Source organism: Mustela lutreola, chromosome 1 (assembly GCF_030435805.1).
Source record: "Mustela lutreola isolate mMusLut2 chromosome 1, mMusLut2.pri, whole genome shotgun sequence".
NCBI lineage: Eukaryota > Metazoa > Chordata > Mammalia > Carnivora > Mustelidae > Mustela > Mustela lutreola.
Window position 1 is genome coordinate 281,929,147 of NC_081290.1, and position 20,297 is coordinate 281,949,443.

The 20,297-nt window shown below is 42.3% G+C and overlaps 1 protein-coding gene across 2 annotated transcripts in view; it reads left to right on the top strand.

The window, feature by feature from the left end:
* The window catches only part of RTN3 (reticulon 3), a 68,268-nt gene extending 48,277 nt beyond the window's left edge, over nt 1-19,991 (top strand). For both annotated transcript variants that reach the window (XM_059145280.1, XM_059145289.1), the window contains 6 exons: nt 10,862-11,069; nt 13,888-14,026; nt 14,479-14,548; nt 15,329-15,375; nt 17,131-17,189; nt 19,091-19,991. In XM_059145280.1, coding sequence (XP_059001263.1) covers nt 10,862-11,069; nt 13,888-14,026; nt 14,479-14,548; nt 15,329-15,375; nt 17,131-17,189; nt 19,091-19,136 — 569 coding nt within the window. In that variant the 3' untranslated portion in view covers nt 19,137-19,991. The remainder of the gene's footprint in view (nt 1-10,861; nt 11,070-13,887; nt 14,027-14,478; nt 14,549-15,328; nt 15,376-17,130; nt 17,190-19,090) is intronic.
* Nucleotides 19,992-20,297: the final 306 nt, after the last annotated feature.

The following is a 20,297-nucleotide window of genomic DNA, read 5'->3' on the forward strand; positions in this document are numbered from 1 at the left end:
AAATAAAATCTTAAAGAAAAAAGAAATTTTTGCATCTGTGTTCATGAACAATATTGCTTGGTATAGATTTGGAGTCCAGGTAATGCTGGCCTTCTAAAATGTGTTGAAAGACATTACCTTTTCATTTTATTGGATGAGTTTTTGTAGAATTGGAATTATTTCTTGTTAATGTTTGGCTGAATTCCCCAGTGATGCCATCTGGACCTGGAATTTTCAGAGTGGGAAGCATTTTATTTGTTTTATTTCTTCAATAGATAGGGGACTAGTCAGTTTATTTTTAGAATGAACTTTGGTAGTTTGTGTCTTTGGAAGAATTTGTACACTTTATCTAAATTATCTAATTTAGGGGTGCCTCGGTGGTTCAGTGGGTTAAAGCCTTGCCTTTGGCTCAGGTTATGATCCCAGGGTCCTGGGATCGAGCCCCACATCAGGCTCTCTGCTCAAAGAGGAGCCTGCTTCCCCCTCTCTTTCTCTGCCTGCCTCTCTGCCTACTTGTGATCTGTCAAATAAAAAAAAGTAATAAATAAATAAATAATCTAATTTATGCATACTGTTGTTCATAATACTCCTCTTTTTTTTTAAAGATTTTATTTATTTATTTGACACACCATAGAGAGAGCACAAGCAGGGGAGCATCAGGTAAAGGGAGAAGGAGAAGCAGGCTCCCTGCTTGGCAGGGAGCCTGATGCAGGACTGGATCCCAGGTTCCTGGGATAATGACCTGAGCCAAAGGCAGACGCTTAACCAACTGAGCCACCCAGGTGCCCCCTTTATTATCCTTTTAATGTCTGTAGAATCTGTAGTGATGTCACCTCTCTTATTCTTGGTACTAGCAGTTTTTTTACTCTTTCACCTTTTCTTGATCAATCTAGTTAGAGTTTTATCTGTTTTACTGATACTCTCAAAGAACTGTGGCTTCATTAATTTTGTTATTTTTTTTTTTTTTTTAAAGATTTTATTTATTTATTTGACAGAGAGAAATCACAAGTAGATGGAGAGGCAGGCAGAGAGAGAGAGAGAGAGAGAGAGGGAAGCAGGCTCCCTGCTGAGCAGAGAGCCCGATGCGGGACTCGATCCCAGGACCCTGAGATCATGACCTGAGCCGAAGGCAGCGGCTTAACGCACTGAGCCACCCAGGCGCCCAATTTTGTTATTTTTGTTACTTGTTTCACTGATGTCTGCTCTGATTTTTTAAAAAAGATTTTATTTACTTATTTGAGAGAGAGAGACCATGAGCTGGGGGAAGGGCAGAGAAACAAGCAGACTCCCCGCTGAACAGGAATCCTGACAGGGGGCTCAATCCCAGGACCCTGAGATCCTGACCTAAGCTGAAGTCACTCAGCTGACTGAGCTACCCCAGTTTCCTGATGTCTGCTCTGATTTTTACTATTTACTTTCTTCTGTTTCTTAGGGTTCAGGCTCTTTTTCTAGTTTTTTTAGGGTTGCAGCTAAGATTGTTCATTTGCTATCTTCTTTGTTAACACAGACACTTTCGTACTCTATATTACTTTAGTTGGATCCCACAAATTTTGTTGGTGGTGGGTTTTTTTTTAAGAACCCACAAGTTTTTATTTTCATTCAGTTAAAAACACTTTCTAATTTCCCTGTTGATTTCCTCAGAAGTGTGTTTAGTTTACAAATAATGGTTTCCCCAAGCTTTCTTTCCGAATATCTTTTGTTAGAGTTTCTAATACAAATACCTTGTAGTCAGAAAACATAAAAGTGACTTGAATCCTTTAAAATGTTTTGGGGGTGCCTGGTGGCTCAGTAGGCTATATGCCTGGCTCTTGATTTCGGCTCAGGTCATGATCTCAGGGTCATGCGATCAAGCCCCATGTCAGGTTCCACGCTTGGCATGGAGTCTGCTTGAGGTTCTCTTTTCTCCTGCCTCTCTCCCTCCCCCACATCACGCGTGTGCATGTGCGCTCTCCCTCTCTCTCAAAATAAATCTTTAAATGTATCAGGACTGTTTCATGGCCCAGGATTTGGTTTGACTTGGTTAATGTTCTGCATATCCTTGAATGTGTATATTCTGCTGCTGTTATTGCTGTTATGCAGTGTTCTATAAATGTCAAGGTCAGATTGGTTAATAGTGTTTTTCTTCTGTATTTTTATTGATTTTTCTATCTACTTTCTGTCTTAGAGAGAGGGATATTGAAATTCCTTTTTTTTTTTTTTTTTTTAAGATTTTATTTATTTGACCGAGATCCCAAGTAGGCAGAGAAGCAGGCAGAGAGAGAGGAGGAAGCAGGCTCTCCGCCGAGCAGAGAGCCTGATGCGGGGCTCAATCCCAGGAACCTGGGATCATGACCTGAGCTGAAGGCAGAGGCTTTAACCCACTGAGCCACCCAGGCGCCCCGATATTGAAATTCCTAACTATATATATTATGCCTTTATTGAGGTATAATCACATATACTATATATACAAATGGGTTTATATAATATATATTAAATGTATATAATATATAAATGGATTTATATATAAAATCCATTTAAAATGTACAACTGAATGTTTTTTATCATCACTATCCAGTTTTAGAACATTTTAGTCCCCCTACAGAAAAGAAACCCCATACTCATTAGCACTTACTCCGCATTTCCCACCACCACAGCCCTAAACAACAACTAACTGTATTGCCTGTGCCTATAGATTTGCTTATACCAGATATTTTACATAAGTGGAATCATGCAATATATGGTCTTTTATAATTGGCTTCTTTCACTTAGCCTGATGTTTTCAAATTTTAGCCATGTCTAGCAGGTAGTGCTAGAACCTTTTTATTACTGTGTAATAATTACATTGTATTGATATATACTGCATTTTATTCTGTTCATCAGTTGATGGACATTTGAATTGTTTTCCCTTTTTGGCTATTGAGAATAATGTTTCCGATAAATATTAGTGTACACAAATTTCTGTGTTGTATGTTTTTATTTCTTGAGCATTTGCCTTAGAGTGGAAATGCTGGGTCATATAATAACTATGTTTAGCTTTTTGAGGAACCGCCAAACTGTTCTCCCAAGTGGCTGCACCATTCTTCATTCCCACTAAGAATGTAGGAGGGTTCCAGTTTCTCCATGTCTTTGCCAGTCATTGTTACTGTGTTCTTTATGGTAACTCTCCTGGTGGGTTCATTGTGGTTTTGATTTGTACTTCCCTAATGACCAATGATGTGGAGCATCTTTTTATGTGCTTATTGGGCATTTGTAGTCTTCAGAGAATTGTCTATTTACATCCCTTGTTTATTTTGCAGTTGGGCTATTTTTTAATTATTGAGTTTTGTAATTCTTTACGTATTCTCATTATTATATTTTGGACACAAATACCTTATCAGATACATAATTTGCAAATATATTCTGTCACTTTCTGACTTGTGTCACTTTCTTGGGACCATTTACAGCATAAAGTAATTTTGATGTAGTGCTGCTTCTCTGGTGTTTCTTTGTCACTTGTTCTTTTGGTTGATTCATCACTGCCTAACCCAATGTCACAAAGATTTACCCTGTTTTCTTTTCTTTTTTTTTTAAGATTTTATATATTTATTTAACATAGAAAGAGCACACAAGTAGGGGGGAGGGGCAGAGGCAGAGAGAGAAGCAGGCTCCCCACTGAGCAGGGAGCCCAAGGCGAGATCATGACCTGAACTGAAGGCAGGCACTTAACGAACTGAGCCACGCAAGCACCCCTTCTGTTTTATTTTTTAAGTTTTCAATTTCGGTTCGTTAACATACAGTACAATACAGTGTTATATATTAGTTTCAGGTGTACGGTACAGTGATTCAGCAGTTTCGTGCATCTCCGGTGCCCATCACGAGTGCATTCCTTCATTTCCATCACCTATTTAACTCCTGTTTTCTTCTAAGAGTTTTGAGATAGCTTCTCACTTTTCTGAAACAACTATTTATCTTTTTCTTTTTCTGTAAATCTTCTTCACCACCTTGCCCCCACCTCAGCTGGTAACCTCAACACTTTTTCATTGAGAAACTAGAAGCATTCAGAAAGAAATCCCTCTTCCTGCAGTCTTCACATCTGTGAACTGGCCTGTGCCTCTCATCTTCGCTGCTCTAACAAGGGTCAGCCCCTTCATCTGGGCTCTGGATCTCTATCCTGCCTTTCTCCTAACTACTTCTGCTGCCCCCTTCAGCCTCTTTGTGTTTGTATCCTCATATAAGCATGCTTTAGTGTTTCCCATCTTTGAAAAGCTTTCCCTTGGCCCAAATGTCCCTTCTCCCCTTCACAGCCAGACTTCATAGGCATTTCTTCTCACACGGCCTCCACATCTCACCATTGATTGCTCTTCCGCTCCCTCCAATTCCTTGTGCTCGTATCACTCCACTGAACAGCTTTTTTTTTTTTTTTTTCTTAAGATACTATTTTATTTTGACAGCATGAATGAGGAGGGGCAGAGGGAGAGAGAATCCCAGTCTCAGGACCCTGACTGAGATCATGACCTGAGCCTAAGTCAAGAGTTGGGCGCCCAGCTCACTGAGCCACCCAGGTGTCTCTGCACTGAATAGTTTTAATCAGAGCATCAGCTTCTCTCCATGTTGCCAAGTCCATGGTTACCTTTTTCCTTATTCAAGCTCAGCAGAATTTGCCGGTTTCCACACCTTCTCCTCAAAGTACTTCTCTCTCCACTTCTATGATACCATACTCTCCTAGTTCTCTCCTGCCTCCCTGGTGATTGCTTCTGTTTCCTTCCACTAGCTCCTCTAGTTTTACTCCATTATTAAATATCAGAGTGCCATTGAATTAAGACCTGGGCTGCCTTCCCTATCAATCGTAGGTAACCTCGTCCATTTTTTATGACTTCTAAATATTATTTGTGTGCTGGTGAAGTCCAAATGTATATTTCCTGCTCAGACTTGTCCTGTGTGCTGTGCACTGGTGGATCTGCTTTCTTTAATTATGGATATCTCGAACATCCATCCCAAAATTAAAATGCTCTGTCCTCTGCCCTTCCTTAGCCCACCTCATTAAATGACACCACAGCCATCTATTGTGTCCCACATTTAGTCCACCACCAGGTTCTACCTGTTCTACCTCCAAAATATAGCTCTGATCTGTCCACTCTTTTCCATCCTGACTGCCCCCATCCTAACCTGAATGACCATCATCTTGCACTTGAACCTCCATGTTAGCCTCCTTACGGTCTCCCTGCCTATACTGTTGCCCACCCCAACCCATTTTCTATGCAGTAGAAGTGTTCCCTCTTTTAAAAATACAGTGTACCGTGTTACTCTCCTGCTTGACCTTCAGCGGCTTCCCATTTCACCTGAAGTTAAAATCCAAGCTCCTTACCTTGCTCTTTGAAAGTACTCCATGATCTAGCTCCTGCCAGTCTCCAGCCTTGTCCATCCTCTGGCTTCTTGCATGACCAGCTCCTTCTCATTTTTCATATCTCACTTTTCATGTCAGTCTTCCAAAGAGCCTTTTTCTGACCGCTAGATTCGGTTGTTCCTGTGGACTCACACATTACTCTCCTCGTGGCACAATGGATTCATATCCTTGTGGGCCTCTGGGACAGGTGACACTTAGCTTGTTGCTATTCATGCCTCTCTTTCCGCCTGGGAAGTAAGTAAGGATCTTGTTCACCTTGCTCACTGTTGTATTATATTCCCAGTGCCTAGTACTTGCCTAGCACGTGGCAGGCACTTAAGCTTGCTGAGAGAGGCGGTGGGTGGCTCAGTTAGTTGAGCAGCTAACTCTCAATTTCAGTTCAGGTCATGATCTCAGGGTCATGAGATCAAGCCCTGCCTCAGGCTCTATGCTCAGTATGGAGCCTGCTTAAGATTCTCTCTCTTCCTTTGCCCACAACCCTCCCCCTCCTGCACACACACTCTTTCTCTCAAAAAATAAAAATAAAAAATCAAGTTTGCTGAGAGAAGAGGGGGCTGGGAAAGGAAGGAAAAGAACACATTGAAAATAAGGAATTTCCGGGGCGCCTGGGTGGCTCAGTGGTTAAGCCGCTGCCTTCGGCTCGGGTCATGATCTCAGGGTCCTGGGATCGAGTCCCGCATCGGGCTCTCTGCTCAGCGGGGAGCCTGCTTCCTCCTCCTCTCTCTCTCTCTCTCTGCCTGCCTCTCTGCCTACTTGTGATTTCTCTCTGTCAAGTAAATAAATAAAATCTTTAAAAAAAAAAAAAAGAAAAGAAGGAATTTCCTATTTTTAAAAAATTCTGTACTGAAGTAGGAGGAGCAGATAAATGAAAGTAGAAGAGAGAAAAAAAACATTTTATGGAACCAAACCATTGCAGTGTCTTGGTGCTTTTCTGGTTGTGAAGCAAACACTAAAACCAAGTCTAGAGGCTTCACCATTTTAAACTTTCAGCAGCTGCCTCTTTTATTGCCTTTTTCTTTCTTTCCTTCTTTCTTCCTTTCTTTCTTTCTTTCTTTTTTAAGATTTTTGTTTATTTATTTGAGAGAGAGAGAGAAGGAGAAGCATCAGCTCCTGCTGATCAGGGAGCCTGATGTGGGGCTCCTTCCCAGACCCTGGGATTATGACCTGATCCAAAGGAGACACTTAACTGACTGAGCCATCAGGTGCCCCTTGCCATTTTCTTCATGTGTTTTGTCCTACTAACTTGCCCTTGACAATCAGAGGACAGCACTTCCAGACTGTGCCACGTTCCTTTATTTGGTATCGTATCGTATTGTGTACTCAGATCCTTGGTCCACTGTACTTGATGTGCTCCAGGTGCAGAACCTTGGCCTCTGTGAGAGGAAACAAATGCAGACTGTGGTTAATTAGCCCATGCTTTAAGCACTTAACAGCAGATCTGAAGAAAAATAAAACAGAATAAGGAGATGGAGCGTGATCAAAGGAGGGGTATGTTCAGTGGGATGGGCAGTCTGGGGGCAGTATCCCATGAACCAGGACCCAAATGAGGTGAAGGAACAAGTCATGTGACATTGTGGAGGAAAAGCATCTCAGCCCGAGGTTTGAGGGATTAATCAGCCTGTTCTTTCCCTCTGTTATAGCCCCTTTAATCAGTGTGCCCCTTTTCTAGAGACCATAATTCTACCATTGAGTTTTGTTTGTTTTCTTTTTTTAAGATTTTATTTATTTATTTGACAGACAGAGATCACAAGTAGGCAGAGAGGCAGGCAAGGAGAGAGGAAGAAACAGGCTCCCTGCCGAGCAGAGAGCCCGATGCGGGGCTTGATCCCAGAACCCCAGGATCATGACCTGAGCCGAAGGCAGAGGCTTTAACCCACTGAGCCACCCAGGCACCCCTACCATTGAGTTTTTTTAAAAAGATTTTATTTACTTGACAGAGAGATCACAAGTAGGCAGAGAGGCAGGCAGAGAGAGAGGAGAAAGCAGGCTCCCCGCTGAGCAGGGATTCCCATCCCAGGACCCCAAGATCATGACCTGAACTGAAGGCAGAGGCTTCACCCACTGAGCCACCCAGGTGCCCCTCTGCCATTGATTTTTAAGGCCTAGCCTAGGGACTTCTGTACTGTTGTGCAGGTTGTCTGTACTGTTGTGCAGGTTGTGTACTGCACACCTCTATGGGACACGATTCACGTATGTTATCCCTGTAGGTTTCACTATTCTTCCGATGGTCTTCCAGCAGATGGCAGTAAGGTTCATGAATATAGGGTGGCTTTTGCTAATCTAGATTTGGGTGTACACTGGTGTCATTACCTCTCTTAGATACATTGAGCCCCAGTCTTTTTTCTCTCTGGGCCCCAGTCTTACTTGTAAGCTTTTCTTTTTTCTTTTTCTGTGTTTCTTTCAAATATTTTAAACTTAAAGAATTCCAAGTACATTACAAAAAACTCCCACGTAAACTTCATTCTAGTTCACCAGTTGTTAACATTTGCCTACTTTTGCTTTATTTCTCCCACCTCCGCTCCATAGGTACATGTTTTTTTCTTTCTTTTCTTTTTTTTTTTTAAGATTTCATTTATTTGAGAGAAAGAAGAGAGCACAAGCAGGGCAGAGGGAGAGGGACAGGCAGACTCCTGGCTGAATAGGGAGCCCAACATGGGGCCTGAAGCCAGGACGCTGAGATCATGACCCAAGCTGAAGGCAGAAATTTAACTGACTGAGCCATCCAGGCACCTGATACATGTTTTTTCCGGAACTGTTTAAGAGCTGATTGCAAACATCCTGCCCCTTCACACCCCTTTCCACTTTAGAGTGTTTGTGTTTGTCTTCGTTTGTGGGGGGGGTTATGATTTTATTTATTTATTTGACAGAGATCACAAGTAGGCAGAGGCAGGCAGAGAGAGAAGCGGGGAAGCAGACTCTCCACTGAGCAGAGAGCCCGATGCGGGACTCGATCCCAGGACCCTGAGATCAGGACCTGAGCCGAAGGCAGAGGCTTAACCCACTGAGCCACCCAGGCGCCCCTATCTTCGTTTTTGAGCAAGAATTTTTTCAGGAATGTACATAGCCACAGTACACTTACTATATTTAGGAAGTTTAATATTGGTACCATATAGTTGACTCTTGAACATCATGGTAACAAGCAGTGAGTGCCATGTAGTCAAAAATTCACCTATAAATTTGATTCTCCAAAAATGTAACTACTAATTGCATACCATTAACCAGAAGCCTTACTGCTAACGTGAACGGTCAGCTAACACACATTGTGTATGTTCTGTGCACTGTATAATATATGCTCAAGAGTAAGCCAGAGAAAAGAAAACGTCATTATGAAAGTCAAAAGGAAGAAAAACTACATTTACAAGTACTATACTGTATTTATTGGGAAAAAATCCACGAGAATGAGCGTGGATTCAAGCACCTGTTGTTGAAGGATCACCTGTGCTTTTATTGGTTACGTAGTCCGCGTTCAGATTTTGTCTCTGTCCCAGTGGTGTCCTTTACAGCCATTTTTACCCCTTGATCCAATGTTCAGTCTGTAGTCCTCACACATGGCATTTATGTGTTCTCAAATCTTATCTCCTTTATTTTTTGCTGTTTTTTTTATTGAGGAATAATTAAGTACAGTGTTGCACATACGGGGTGTGCAGAGTAATGGTTCAGCAGTACTGTGCATTACTCGGCGCTGTAAGTGTACCCGCTCCAAATCCCCTTCACCTTTTCACCCCCCTCCCACCTCCCCTCTGGCAAGCAGCAGTGTATTCCCTGTAGTTAAGAGTCGGGTTTGTCTCTTTCCTTTGTTCACTTGTTTATTACTTTCCACGTGTGGACGAAATCATAGGGTATTTGTCTCTGTTTGACTTAGTTCACCTAGGGTTATACCCTCTACGTCCATCCATGTTGTGAATTTCTCAGTCTGGGTTTTCTGGTGTTTTATTAGATCTTGGTTGTTATTGGCAACAATACCACAGAAGTGATGTTGTGTTCTTGGTGCAGTACACCAAAGAGGCACATGGTTAATCTGTTCCACTCGGAAGCATTCTGTGTTGAAACTGTGCTTGTGGTCTTAGGAGCAGAGACGTCTATATACTTAAACTCTCTGACTGTAGGAATCCTGCTTAGTATTTGCTCTCCTAAGAAGGCAGCACTCTGTTCAGCTTTCTGTCCCATCAGGTGAGCCTGATTTGCCTCCCAGCTCTCTTCCTTTGCATTTCCGTCAGGAATCCTAATGCCTGTTACTTCTCCTAGTGCCACATCCCTTGTCTGGACTCCCCAGCCAGGGATTGTTTCTTCTGTACAGCCAGCATACCTTCAGGGTAAAAGTTTCAAGTTAGGATATGTTGGTTTTAGCAAGGTTAGGCTTCAGAGGTAAATATTGTAGCTGGACCATGGGGAAGATCTAGGTGCCAGGGGGTCCCCTTGAACAGAATCAAGTTCATTTTACCCTCAATCACAGTCTTACAGACCTGTCCTGTTTTGATTATAGTTAAAATGAGAGTGTTTACTGCAGGTCACTAACAATGCTAAGCATTCTACTGCATTGGTGTCCTATAAAAACAGCTCTAGGAAATAGGTGTTATTTTCTTTTACAAAAGAAAAAACAAAGCTTTAGAATAGTCATGTAAGACAGTATGGCTAAAAATTAACCAGGATCCGAACTCCTATCTCTCCAGCTCTAAAGCCCTTGCCCTTCTTCATGAACAGAAGAACACAGCAAAAGGACCATTTGTGTTGAAGTTAATAACCTTCACAGGTTGAAATTCAAATACAGGGTCCTTGCTAGATTGATGGTAATCACTAGCAACTTTTATACACACTTCTTGAGTCTTTTTAAGTAGAAGAACTTAGATCTTTCCAGTCTGGCTGTCCCTCACCACAAGACCCACTTGTCTGAGACAGTCTTGATTTATACCTATTTCCTAACAATTAGTAAGAGTGTCCCCATTCATTTTCACAGGTATTGCGGTTTAGATAATAATGTAGTTCCCCACCCACTGTCCTTCCTGAGTTCTCTTCGGGTTAACAGAGAGACTGGGGTTCCCTTGTGGCCAACACGAATAGAGTTGGGTTTCATTTTATCCACCTCTCTCTCCTACTCCCACCCCATTTATTATCCATACCTTAGCTTTGGTTTTATAGTGACCAGATGAATTTGTCGCCATGGTTTGCTTCATTCAGTCAGCCATTAAAGAGTTTATCACACTTCTTCTACCCTTTCTGTTGAAACATTTCAAGACGTTGGTATTTTATCCCATTGTACTTCAGTAGCCATCTCTAAAAAAAAGAAGTTTCTAAGTTTCTGTGAACCTGTACAGAAACCGCAGGAACCGTTTGCAGTATGAGTCCTCACTCCTGACCTACAGTTTGATTTTCATTTATCAGATTCTCTTAAGGAGCGGTGCGTCTGAACTGCGTGTTGTGTAATTACATTAGCGTCATGCTTCTCCGATGTGCAGGATACAGCCCAAGAGCAGGCCTGGCCATGTGCTCCCGGGTAACCTGTGTTCCCTTTTCTTTTGGCAGTGCACGATCTGATTTTCTGGCGAGATGTGAAGAAGACGGGTTTTGTCTTTGGCACCACACTGGTCATGCTGCTCTCCCTGGCAGCGTTCAGTGTCATCAGCGTGATTTCTTACCTCATCCTGGCCCTTCTCTCTGTCACCATCAGCTTCAGGGTCTACAAGTCTGTCATCCAAGCTGTACAGAAATCAGAAGAGGGCCATCCGTTCAAGTGAGTAGAAGTATCACAAGTAACACTCACCAGTTTAGAGAAGGGGTTTGCTGAGGATGGCGGGACCGGACTAAGGGAAGAATTAGCCCAAAGCAGCTGATCCCTCGCAGGAACCGTCAGCTAGAAACCTTGTCTCTTCAGAAGGGACCAAGTTAGGAGCCAAGTAACTTTTGGACAAACGAGGGGCTCACACTTTAATATCAAAGACGACTGCCTGAACTCCTGAGTGGGGCCTCCAGGACCCCCAGTTAGATGGGGTCCCAAGGACATGCTTAAGTTCCCTATTATATAGTTAACTATTTTTGATTTGGTTTGGTTTTGGCTTTGATTTTTTAAACATTTTTAATTTAAATTCAGTTAATTAACATACAGTGTATTATTAGTTTCAGAGACAGAGTTCATTGATTCATCAGTCTTATTTATATAAGACCCAGTGCTCACTACATCACATGCCCTCTTTAATATCCAACACCCAGTACCCCTGGGGATAAAAATATATGTTTATAAAAAATTAAAAATTTAAAAAAAATTAAAAATTAAAAAATATATATATCCAACACCCAGCTACCCCATCCCCTAGCCCCCGCCCCCATATAGTTAAACCTTAGAACAACTTTGAAATCTCAGTATTGAGGCTGTGCTCTTGGCAATATCAGAATTTGACATGCTCACTCTTCGTTGTATTACTGAATTACTCATCTCCTTCTCTCTCCCTTAGTTTTCTAACCCTCCCCTGCCCCCCACCCTTTAGTTCTCTTACTACCAGGAACAAGTCTTGAGGTCAGTAGGTCATGCATTTCTAGAATCCACTTGCTAGCTTTTCTGTGTTGTAACTTTATTTTTTTTTTTTTAAGATTTTATTTGTTTATTTGACAGAGAAGGATCACAAGTAGGCAGAGAGGCAGACAGAAAGAGAGAGAGAGAGAAACAGGCTCCCTGCTGAGCAAAGAGCCCAATGCAGGGCTCAATCCCAGGACCCTGAGATCATGACCTGAGCCAAAGGCAGCAGTTTAACCCACTGAGCCACCCAGGTGCCCTTGTGTTGTAACTTTTTTTTTTTTTTTTTTTTTTTTTTAAGATTTTATTTATTTATTACACAGAGAGAGATCACATGTAGACAGAGAGGCAGGCAGAGAGAGAGGGAAGCAGGCTCCCTGCTGATCAGAGAGCCTGATGCGGGACTCGATCTCAGGTCCCTGAGATCATGACCTGAGCCAGAGGCAGCAGCCTAACCCACTGAGCCACCCAGGCTCCCCTGTGTTGTAACTCTTAACAAATGTTTTCCTCACACTTTTCCTCTTGGAAATCTTCGCCCATGAACAATTTTAATATTCGCAAATGGCAGTTTTTTTAAAGCCTTTTTCTTATAGGGAGAGAAACTCTTCTGTGACCTCTCAAGACTATGACAGAATCGGTGTCTGGCTGCAGCTCTGGTCCTTTTTAATTTTCTCTTGGTGAAAATAGAAGACAGTTTAAACTATATGTGGCATTTAAAAAGTTATTGCCGGGGTACCTGGGTGGCTCAGTGGGTTAAGTCTCTGCCTTCGGCTGGGGTCATGATCCCAGGGTCCTGGGATCGAGCCCCGCATCAGGCTCTCTGCTCAGCAGGGAGTCTGCTTCCTCCTCTCTCTCTGCCTGCCTCTCTGCCTGCTTGTGATCTCTCTCTGCCAGATAAATAAATAAAATCTTAAAAAAAAACAAAAGTTATCGCCAGTTAATTTTAACAAATCAGTAGCTGTTCACTGAGTGAATAAATATGACTTTTGCCACAAGCTCAGGGGTCTTAGGATTTTTCCTCTTTTGCAGGATACTGTTGTGGATCATGAAATGTATCATGTCAAGTTGTATAAGTTATGGCATCTATTTTTTATAACTTTTGTATTAGGTAGTAAATACTTTCTTAATAAATAGAAAAGGAAAGCTTATCTGTTCCTTTTGTTTTTCCCGCAAGACTGTAGGCTCTTTAAGGCAAAAGCAGTCTTTTTTCTCTTGAACGCCAGCACATGGCAGAGGGTCTGATACCCAGTAGGCACTCACTGAGTACTGAGTGAATGAAACTGGTTATGAGCGCATGCTTACATCTCAGTTCTCTGGCGCATCTGTGAACAGAACCCAAGTCTTTGTCTTTTTCTATAGTTGTGAACCCTATCAGACTCAGTATCTCCACCGTCTTTTTTCTTTTGTTAACAAATATTTTATAATGCCTCTTTTAATGTTTTGAAATGAAATTCATAGATAGCTATAAGCAAAATTTCAAAAATAGACTATACTTGTAATAGAAAGGAATGAGAAGATGGAAGGTCTTCTCATATCCCAGTCAATATTTAACTGCTTGGACATGACTATACACCCACAAAAAACAATAGAGACATTATATACTTACACTTAGATGTGTAATCTCCAATACAGATGTGACTTTCCAAAGTGGTCTAAAATATCTTATTAAAGTTCAGAATACACAAAATACAGTCTTTTTAGAAAATTCAGGGTATGTTAAAACTGGGGGAAATACCTTGTTTTTATATGTCCTGCGCTTTTGATCATTACAAATGAATATCCTATGAGGCCATAAAAGTTTATGCACGGCATAGGACACTACTTTATTGTGTATGACTGCCCCACACTTTGCAGACATCTGGCATCTTTGCCTCTGTCTGCTGAAAGACGATGGGGCCCTCTCCCCAGCCCATGACAGAAAAATGCTCCTACAGATTTCTAAAATGTGCCCTTGGGGGAATTTCACACCCTAAATAACTGCTCTACTAGCAAAGATGTTCTTCTGTGTCAAATGTATGACTGTTGTTTCTTCTTCTGGAAGAGCCTACCTGGATGTAGACATTACTCTGTCCTCAGAAGCTTTCCATAATTACGTGAATGCTGCCATGGTGCACATCAACAGAGCCCTGAAACTCATTATTCGTCTCTTTCTGGTGGAAGATTTGGTTGACTCCTTGAAGGTCAGTTGCTTCTACAGCTTTTGGTGGTGAGGCTGAGGACAGCCAGGGACTAAGTTATAAATCAGAGGAAAACCAGTAAATAGGGTTTTATCACACAAAACCAAGTGTATGCTTATCTCAACCAGCCTGTGAAAAATGGAGGTAGGAGTCAGGAGAGGAGGAGACATCTCCTGCCCCCGTGGAACTAAGTGCCCTCCCAACAAGGGCAGCATCACTGACCAAAACACAGTCACAGTTTGTCTCGGAGCTTCAGAGAACTACGGAATTCTCTGATGCACCCTGCAAGTGTGTGGTGCGGACGAGGTAGAACCTTCATTGTGCCATTATAATTGTGTGTGGCATACGTCCCTAAGTTTATGCAGACTTAATTGGCAAGGGGAGAATGACATCAGTTAACCTAAATTTTGCATTATGATGCCTCCTGCGTAATCCTCTGATGTTGGCTTTCACAGCTGGCTGTCTTCATGTGGCTGATGACCTATGTTGGTGCCGTTTTCAATGGAATCACCCTTCTGATTCTCGGTAAGGCGACAAGGAAAATGTCTCCATGCTCTTTGAAGTACAGCTAGCCCTTGAACAACACAGCTTTGAACTGTGGGATCCCACTTATACGCAGATTTTTTGCAGTACAGTATTGTAAATGTATTTTCTCTCGGGATTTTCTGACTAGCATTTTCTTTTCTCTAGCTTACTTTACTGTAAGAATACAGCATATAATATACATACAAAATAATATGTTGATCGACTGTTTGTGTTCTCAGTAACGCTTCTGGCCAAGTTTTAGGGGAGTCAAAAGTTCTGTGCAGATTTTTGACTGTGTAGGGTATCCATGCTCCTAATCCCCATGATGTTCAGTGGTCATTTGTAATTGGTAAAAAGTAGGAGCCAAGAGAATGCCTGGCATGTCTCCACTCCTTCCATGTGGCCCAGCCTTTAACATCTATAAACCTTGAATTAGACGTTGGAAGAACCTGTGTTTGTGGCCATAGGGTTTTTGAAAGGGCCTAACTGTAAAGGTCCTAACTATGAAGTGAAAATAGAAGTAAAGGAGAGTTGCCTACATTTGTGTTAAATATAGGGATCTTACAGAAATCATTTTCATAATTTAGAAATTATTTGTGATACAAAGAAAGCCTGTGTACCTATAGCTAACCGTCCTTAATTGCGAGCCCTAAGTAGGATTTCTCATATTTAAGATCTGTGTTTCCCCGTATTTCATGAGGAAAATGTATGTTCCTTGAATCTTGGGTCTTTTTGACTGTCTCACATGTACACTTGCTGTGTCCTATGATTCTCTTACAGCCGAACTGCTCGTTTTCAGTGTCCCCATTGTCTATGAGAAGTACAAGGTAAGCACTTGCCTGTTTTGAATCATATATGCCTGTTGATGTATGACTAGCTTTAGTCCCTTTTTTAGTTATTGAAAATTTGGAGCGATCATTTTCTTTCTTTTCCTTTCCTCTCCCTCCCTCCCGCCCGCCTGCCTTCCTTCCTTCCTTCCTTGACTTATTTTAGAGAGAAAGTGCACAAGCAGGAGGGGGCAGGGGGAAGAGGAGAGAGCATCTCAAGCAGGCTCCACACCCGGCTTGATCTCACGACCCTGAGATCACAGCCTGAGCTGAAACCAAGTGTAGGACACTTAACTGACTGAGCCACCCAGGCACCCCATGAACGATCATTTTGTAACCATTTCTGCAGTCTGAGTTTTAAGTCAGGAGCCTGTGAGAAGTAGTGGCTTCCTCTACCAAGAGAAACTGAAGTGTAGGAGAGAGAAGGGTAAGAAGGTACCTTTTTATGACTTGTTGTATGTCTTTTAAATTTTTCATGGGGATGCATTATCCGTTCAAAAAAATAAGTTGAAAAAATGCTTAAATAAATAAAAGCTGATGTCTGAAAAGAAATTTAAACTGTCAAGGCTATTATGGGACTCCATCTGTGTGAAGAGATGATTGCTTTGTAGAATGGTACAGCCTTGCCAGATGCTCTGAGGTTGTTCCTTATAGATTAAGTCCTCAATCAACAGACTTTTATTTATACCTTTTGATATTAAATGAATTAGTCTTACCTAGGAGCCAAAACAACATTTGTGATTACAGAATATAGGTTAGATAATTTTTAGTATTTACAAAATGCTTTACTCCAGTTTCTATAAAGGAAATACCTAGCAAGTAAGACCTTAGCAAAAGAAACAAGAGATTTTTACTTCAACAGACTATTATAAGGCGTTTATGGCATAATTTAAAGTCTGAAACCTGAAAGGTTTTGGGGGTGGGGTTGTTTTGTTTTGTTTATGGGCTCCATGCCCAGTGTGGAGCCCACCATAGAGCTTGAACTCACAACCCTGAGATCAAGACCTGAGCTGAGATCAGGACTCGACTGAGCCACCCAGGCACCCCTAATACCTGAAATGGGGAGGAGGCTTTTTGGTTTTCTAAGATTTTATTTATTAGATAACTAGAGAGCACAAACGGTGGTGGGGGGAGAGAGAAGTGGGCTTCCTGCTGAGCAGTGAGCCTAATGTGTGGGGCTCGGTCCCAGGGTCCTGGGATCATGACTCGAGCCGAAGGCAGATGCTTTACCAACTGAACCATCCAGATGCCCCAATACCTGAAGTTTTTAAATACTCTTAAAAACTGGGCATTAGGGGCGCCTGGGTGGCTCAGTGGGTTAAGCCGCTGCCTTCGGCTCAGGTCATGATCTCAGGGTCCTTGGATCGAGTCCCACATCGGGCTCTCTGCTCAGCAGGGAGCCTGCTTCCTCCTCTCTCTCTGCCTGCCTCTCTGCCTACTTGTGATCTCTGTCAAATAAATAAATAAAATCTTTAAAAAAAAAAAAAAACTGGGCATTATTGGGGCGGTTGGCTGGCTCAGTTGATAGAGCATCTGACTCTTGATATCATCAGGGTTGTGAGTTCAAGCCCTGCACTGGGTGTGGAGCCTACTTAAAATAAAAAATAATAATAAATTTTAAAAACTGATGTTATTCTCATTTCCCAGAATATGCAATAGTGTTTTTAAGAAATGGTTAAACTAGGTAACATTATTTTCAGGAAAATTGTTAATCTGTGTGTTGCCATAACTTGAGTCTCTTCCCTTTCCTTAAAGACCCAGATTGATCACTATGTTGGCATCGCCCGTGATCAGACCAAGTCAATTGTTGAAAAGTAAGTATACTTTAATTCCACGTTTTATCAGAATGTGTGCTTTTCTTCCCCAATTATTTTTGGCCTCTTCTATAAATACTGACTCAAAGAAAGAAATCTTGATCCTGAAGAAAAATGTTGGTTAATAGTTTGGTTTTTACTACAAATTATTTCATCCTACTTTCTTAGAAAACATTCTTTGTATCTTAGATTAAAAGGGAACCATAGAATTAGAACCTTTTGCCTTTCTGACTTGGCCTTTTAAGTGTCTGAAGCTACCCCCCCCACACACATTAATCAATTTTAAGCCAAACTCTTCCCTCCTTTTTCAGAAATAAGAGGTTTGGGGGGGCTTTTTGTTTGGTTGGTTAGTTTTTTAGATTTTATTTATTTATTTGACAGGGACACAGTGAGAGAGGGAGCACAAGCAGGGGGAGTGGGAGAGGGAGAAGCAGGCTTTCCACTGAACAGGGAGCCTGATGTGGGGCTTGATCCCAGGCCCTGGGATCACGACCTGAGCCAAAGGCAGACACTTAAGAACTTAAGACACTTAAGCCACCCAGACATCCCCAGAAATAAGAGCTTTACTAAATAAATGACTCAAAACCAATGCTACTTTTCCTCAACTACCAAATCCCTGTTTTCTCTCCTTTTTTTTGAACCAATTTAGTATTGAAATCAACTAATAAACTATTGGTAGACATTTTTATGACTCCCTCTACCAGGGAGCCATTGGGGTTTCTTTGTTTAGTTTTTTTGTTTTGTGCTTTTTTTTTTTCCTCCCAATCATGTCAAACACTAAGGAACCCACACTTCTAACTAAAATGTTGACATTTAAGAAATAGAACACAAGCAGCTAAACCTCTTTTGTGCACCCTCTTCCCCGCCCCAGTCCCTTTCACGCCTCCAATTTTAGTGCTTTTCCCAATTTTGATAAGGGGGAACTACAAGTATATGTACACAGTTCTGGCTGGATGCCAGGGTCTTTACTTGCTATTTTGCTTTTACACGTATGCATTAGAGCTAACACCAGGCAAGGACAGTTAGCACAAATATGTATCTGGTTGCTGTTTACTTCTGATTGTGAAATATAGATGTCGCTTAGCTTTAAGTCTCAAGTCTTGGTCAGTCCCTGTTGTGGGATCTAATTGTGAAGAGTGGCTTTGACATTGGCTGAGAGGTATGTGAATGCCCTTAGTGAAGAGTAACCTATTAATGCACAAAATAAAGGGTGGCTTTGGTGTCCGGCGAGGGGCCAGGAACTGTTGCCAGCTCCTATAGTCTTTTTATCTGTCACCTTGACCCTTGACTCCTGGTTCCTTTTGGAGCGCTAGTGGGTCACCCAGCCTTCCCGGAGAAATGGGTTCTTGCGCTGCCAGTGTGTGGAACACAGCAGGTGTTAGGCCCAGATCCCCTTAATTCTTCTCTGGAACCCCAAGTGAAGGACCCAGGAGGTGCAGGCAGTACAAGAGGACAGGCCACAGGCTGCCAGTGGCATTGCAAGGGCATGAATCTTTGCAGACCCCTCAGCTCATCCCAGACCAGACTCGGCCCCGCATTTTTCATCCAGAGTAAACCCTGATGGGAGATTGTACCACAATCTCCAGCAAGCCCATGGCCGTCTTTCGGTGTCACAAAAGTAAAAACCTAGGGGTGCCTGGGTGGCTCAATAGGTTAAACCTCTCTGCCTTTGGCTCAGGTCATGATCTCAGGGTCCTGGGATCGAGCCCCGCATGGGGCTCTCTGCTCAGCAGGGAGCCTGCTTCCCCTTCCTCCTCTCTGTCTGCCTACCTCTCTGTCTACTTGTGACCTCTTTGTCAAATAAATAAATAAAAATCTTTTAAGGAAAAAAAAAAGTAAAAACCTACCTCTAATGTCCTTTCTCACCTTTTTCTTTCTTTTTTTTTTTTTTCCTTCAATAGGATACAAGCAAAACTCCCTGGAATCGCAAAAAAAAAGGCAGAATAAGTACATGGAAACCAGAAATGCAACAGTTACTAAAACACCACTTAATAGTCATAACGTTCTTACCTGTGCTATGAAGGAACGTGCTCAGTGTCAGCTCGAGCCTGCATTCCAAGCTGCTTTTTCTTAATTTGTTTTCACCCCTCCTTTCCCGTTACCCTCAGTATCAAGCACAAGAATTGTTGGACTAAAAAAAGAACTGATACCTTAGGATCCAAAAGAATAAAGAAAGAGTCAAATTCCTAGGATAAATCGTATCTTAATGGTGGCGGAGCTTTTACTTGTAGCTTGAAAGGGGAGAGGTTGGAGGTCAAGGAAAAAATAAAAGAAAGCACTGCTCTTGGACTCTGCTCTCCAGGTCTCAAGGACTAGTCTTCCCCAGCTTCCCATCGGAGTTTTACCCTTATTTTTATGTTAAGAAATAATGATTAACTTATGAGGAAATTATCTGGGGACAGGAGTGGGATTCCTTCCTGTGGGTTTTGGCGAACCTCTGATCCCATCTTCCGGCCCCACAATGTGAGCAGCTACTCCTAATACTCCTCTTCGTTGCGTAATGCTAGAGCCTCCAACTCTGTGAATAACCTGTAGGTCATAGTGAGAGTTCCTGATTCCCAGAATGCCGCCTGGGAACCAAGAACGGAAATGGGAGGTGGGGCTGGGACGACCCTCCCCTCCCGCTCCCCGCAGGAAAGGAAAGTCTCTGCCATTTGGGAGGGTGGCGTCTGTGTCTGTTCTCGTGGGCACCAGTGCTGGGCTTGCGCTTGAGAACTCCTTCCTGGATGTGCTTTCCACCCTCTTCCCTGCCCACCTCACCTCAAGTTGAATAAATATGGTTGTACTTTTCTTATTATGAAATACATGTCTGTAACTGCTGTACACTGCTGTAAACTTGGTAGAGAAAAAGTATAATCCGCATGTGGGCTCCTCAGTTGTTGAGTTCTTGTAATCCTGTCTCAGTCCATGGGGGGGAAGCATTCTCAAGAGGCGACTATAGAAACGTAAAAGGTCTTTTTTGCTTTTTGTCCTTTCTCCACAGCTTCCTCCTTCACATGCTACATCTTTAACCTGTGCTCATCACTGTACCCTAAGGACCAAAGCCAAGCTGGCTTGAGAGGAGACTGTGTGTGTCTGTGGTTAAGAGACCACAAATTAGTGTAAGAA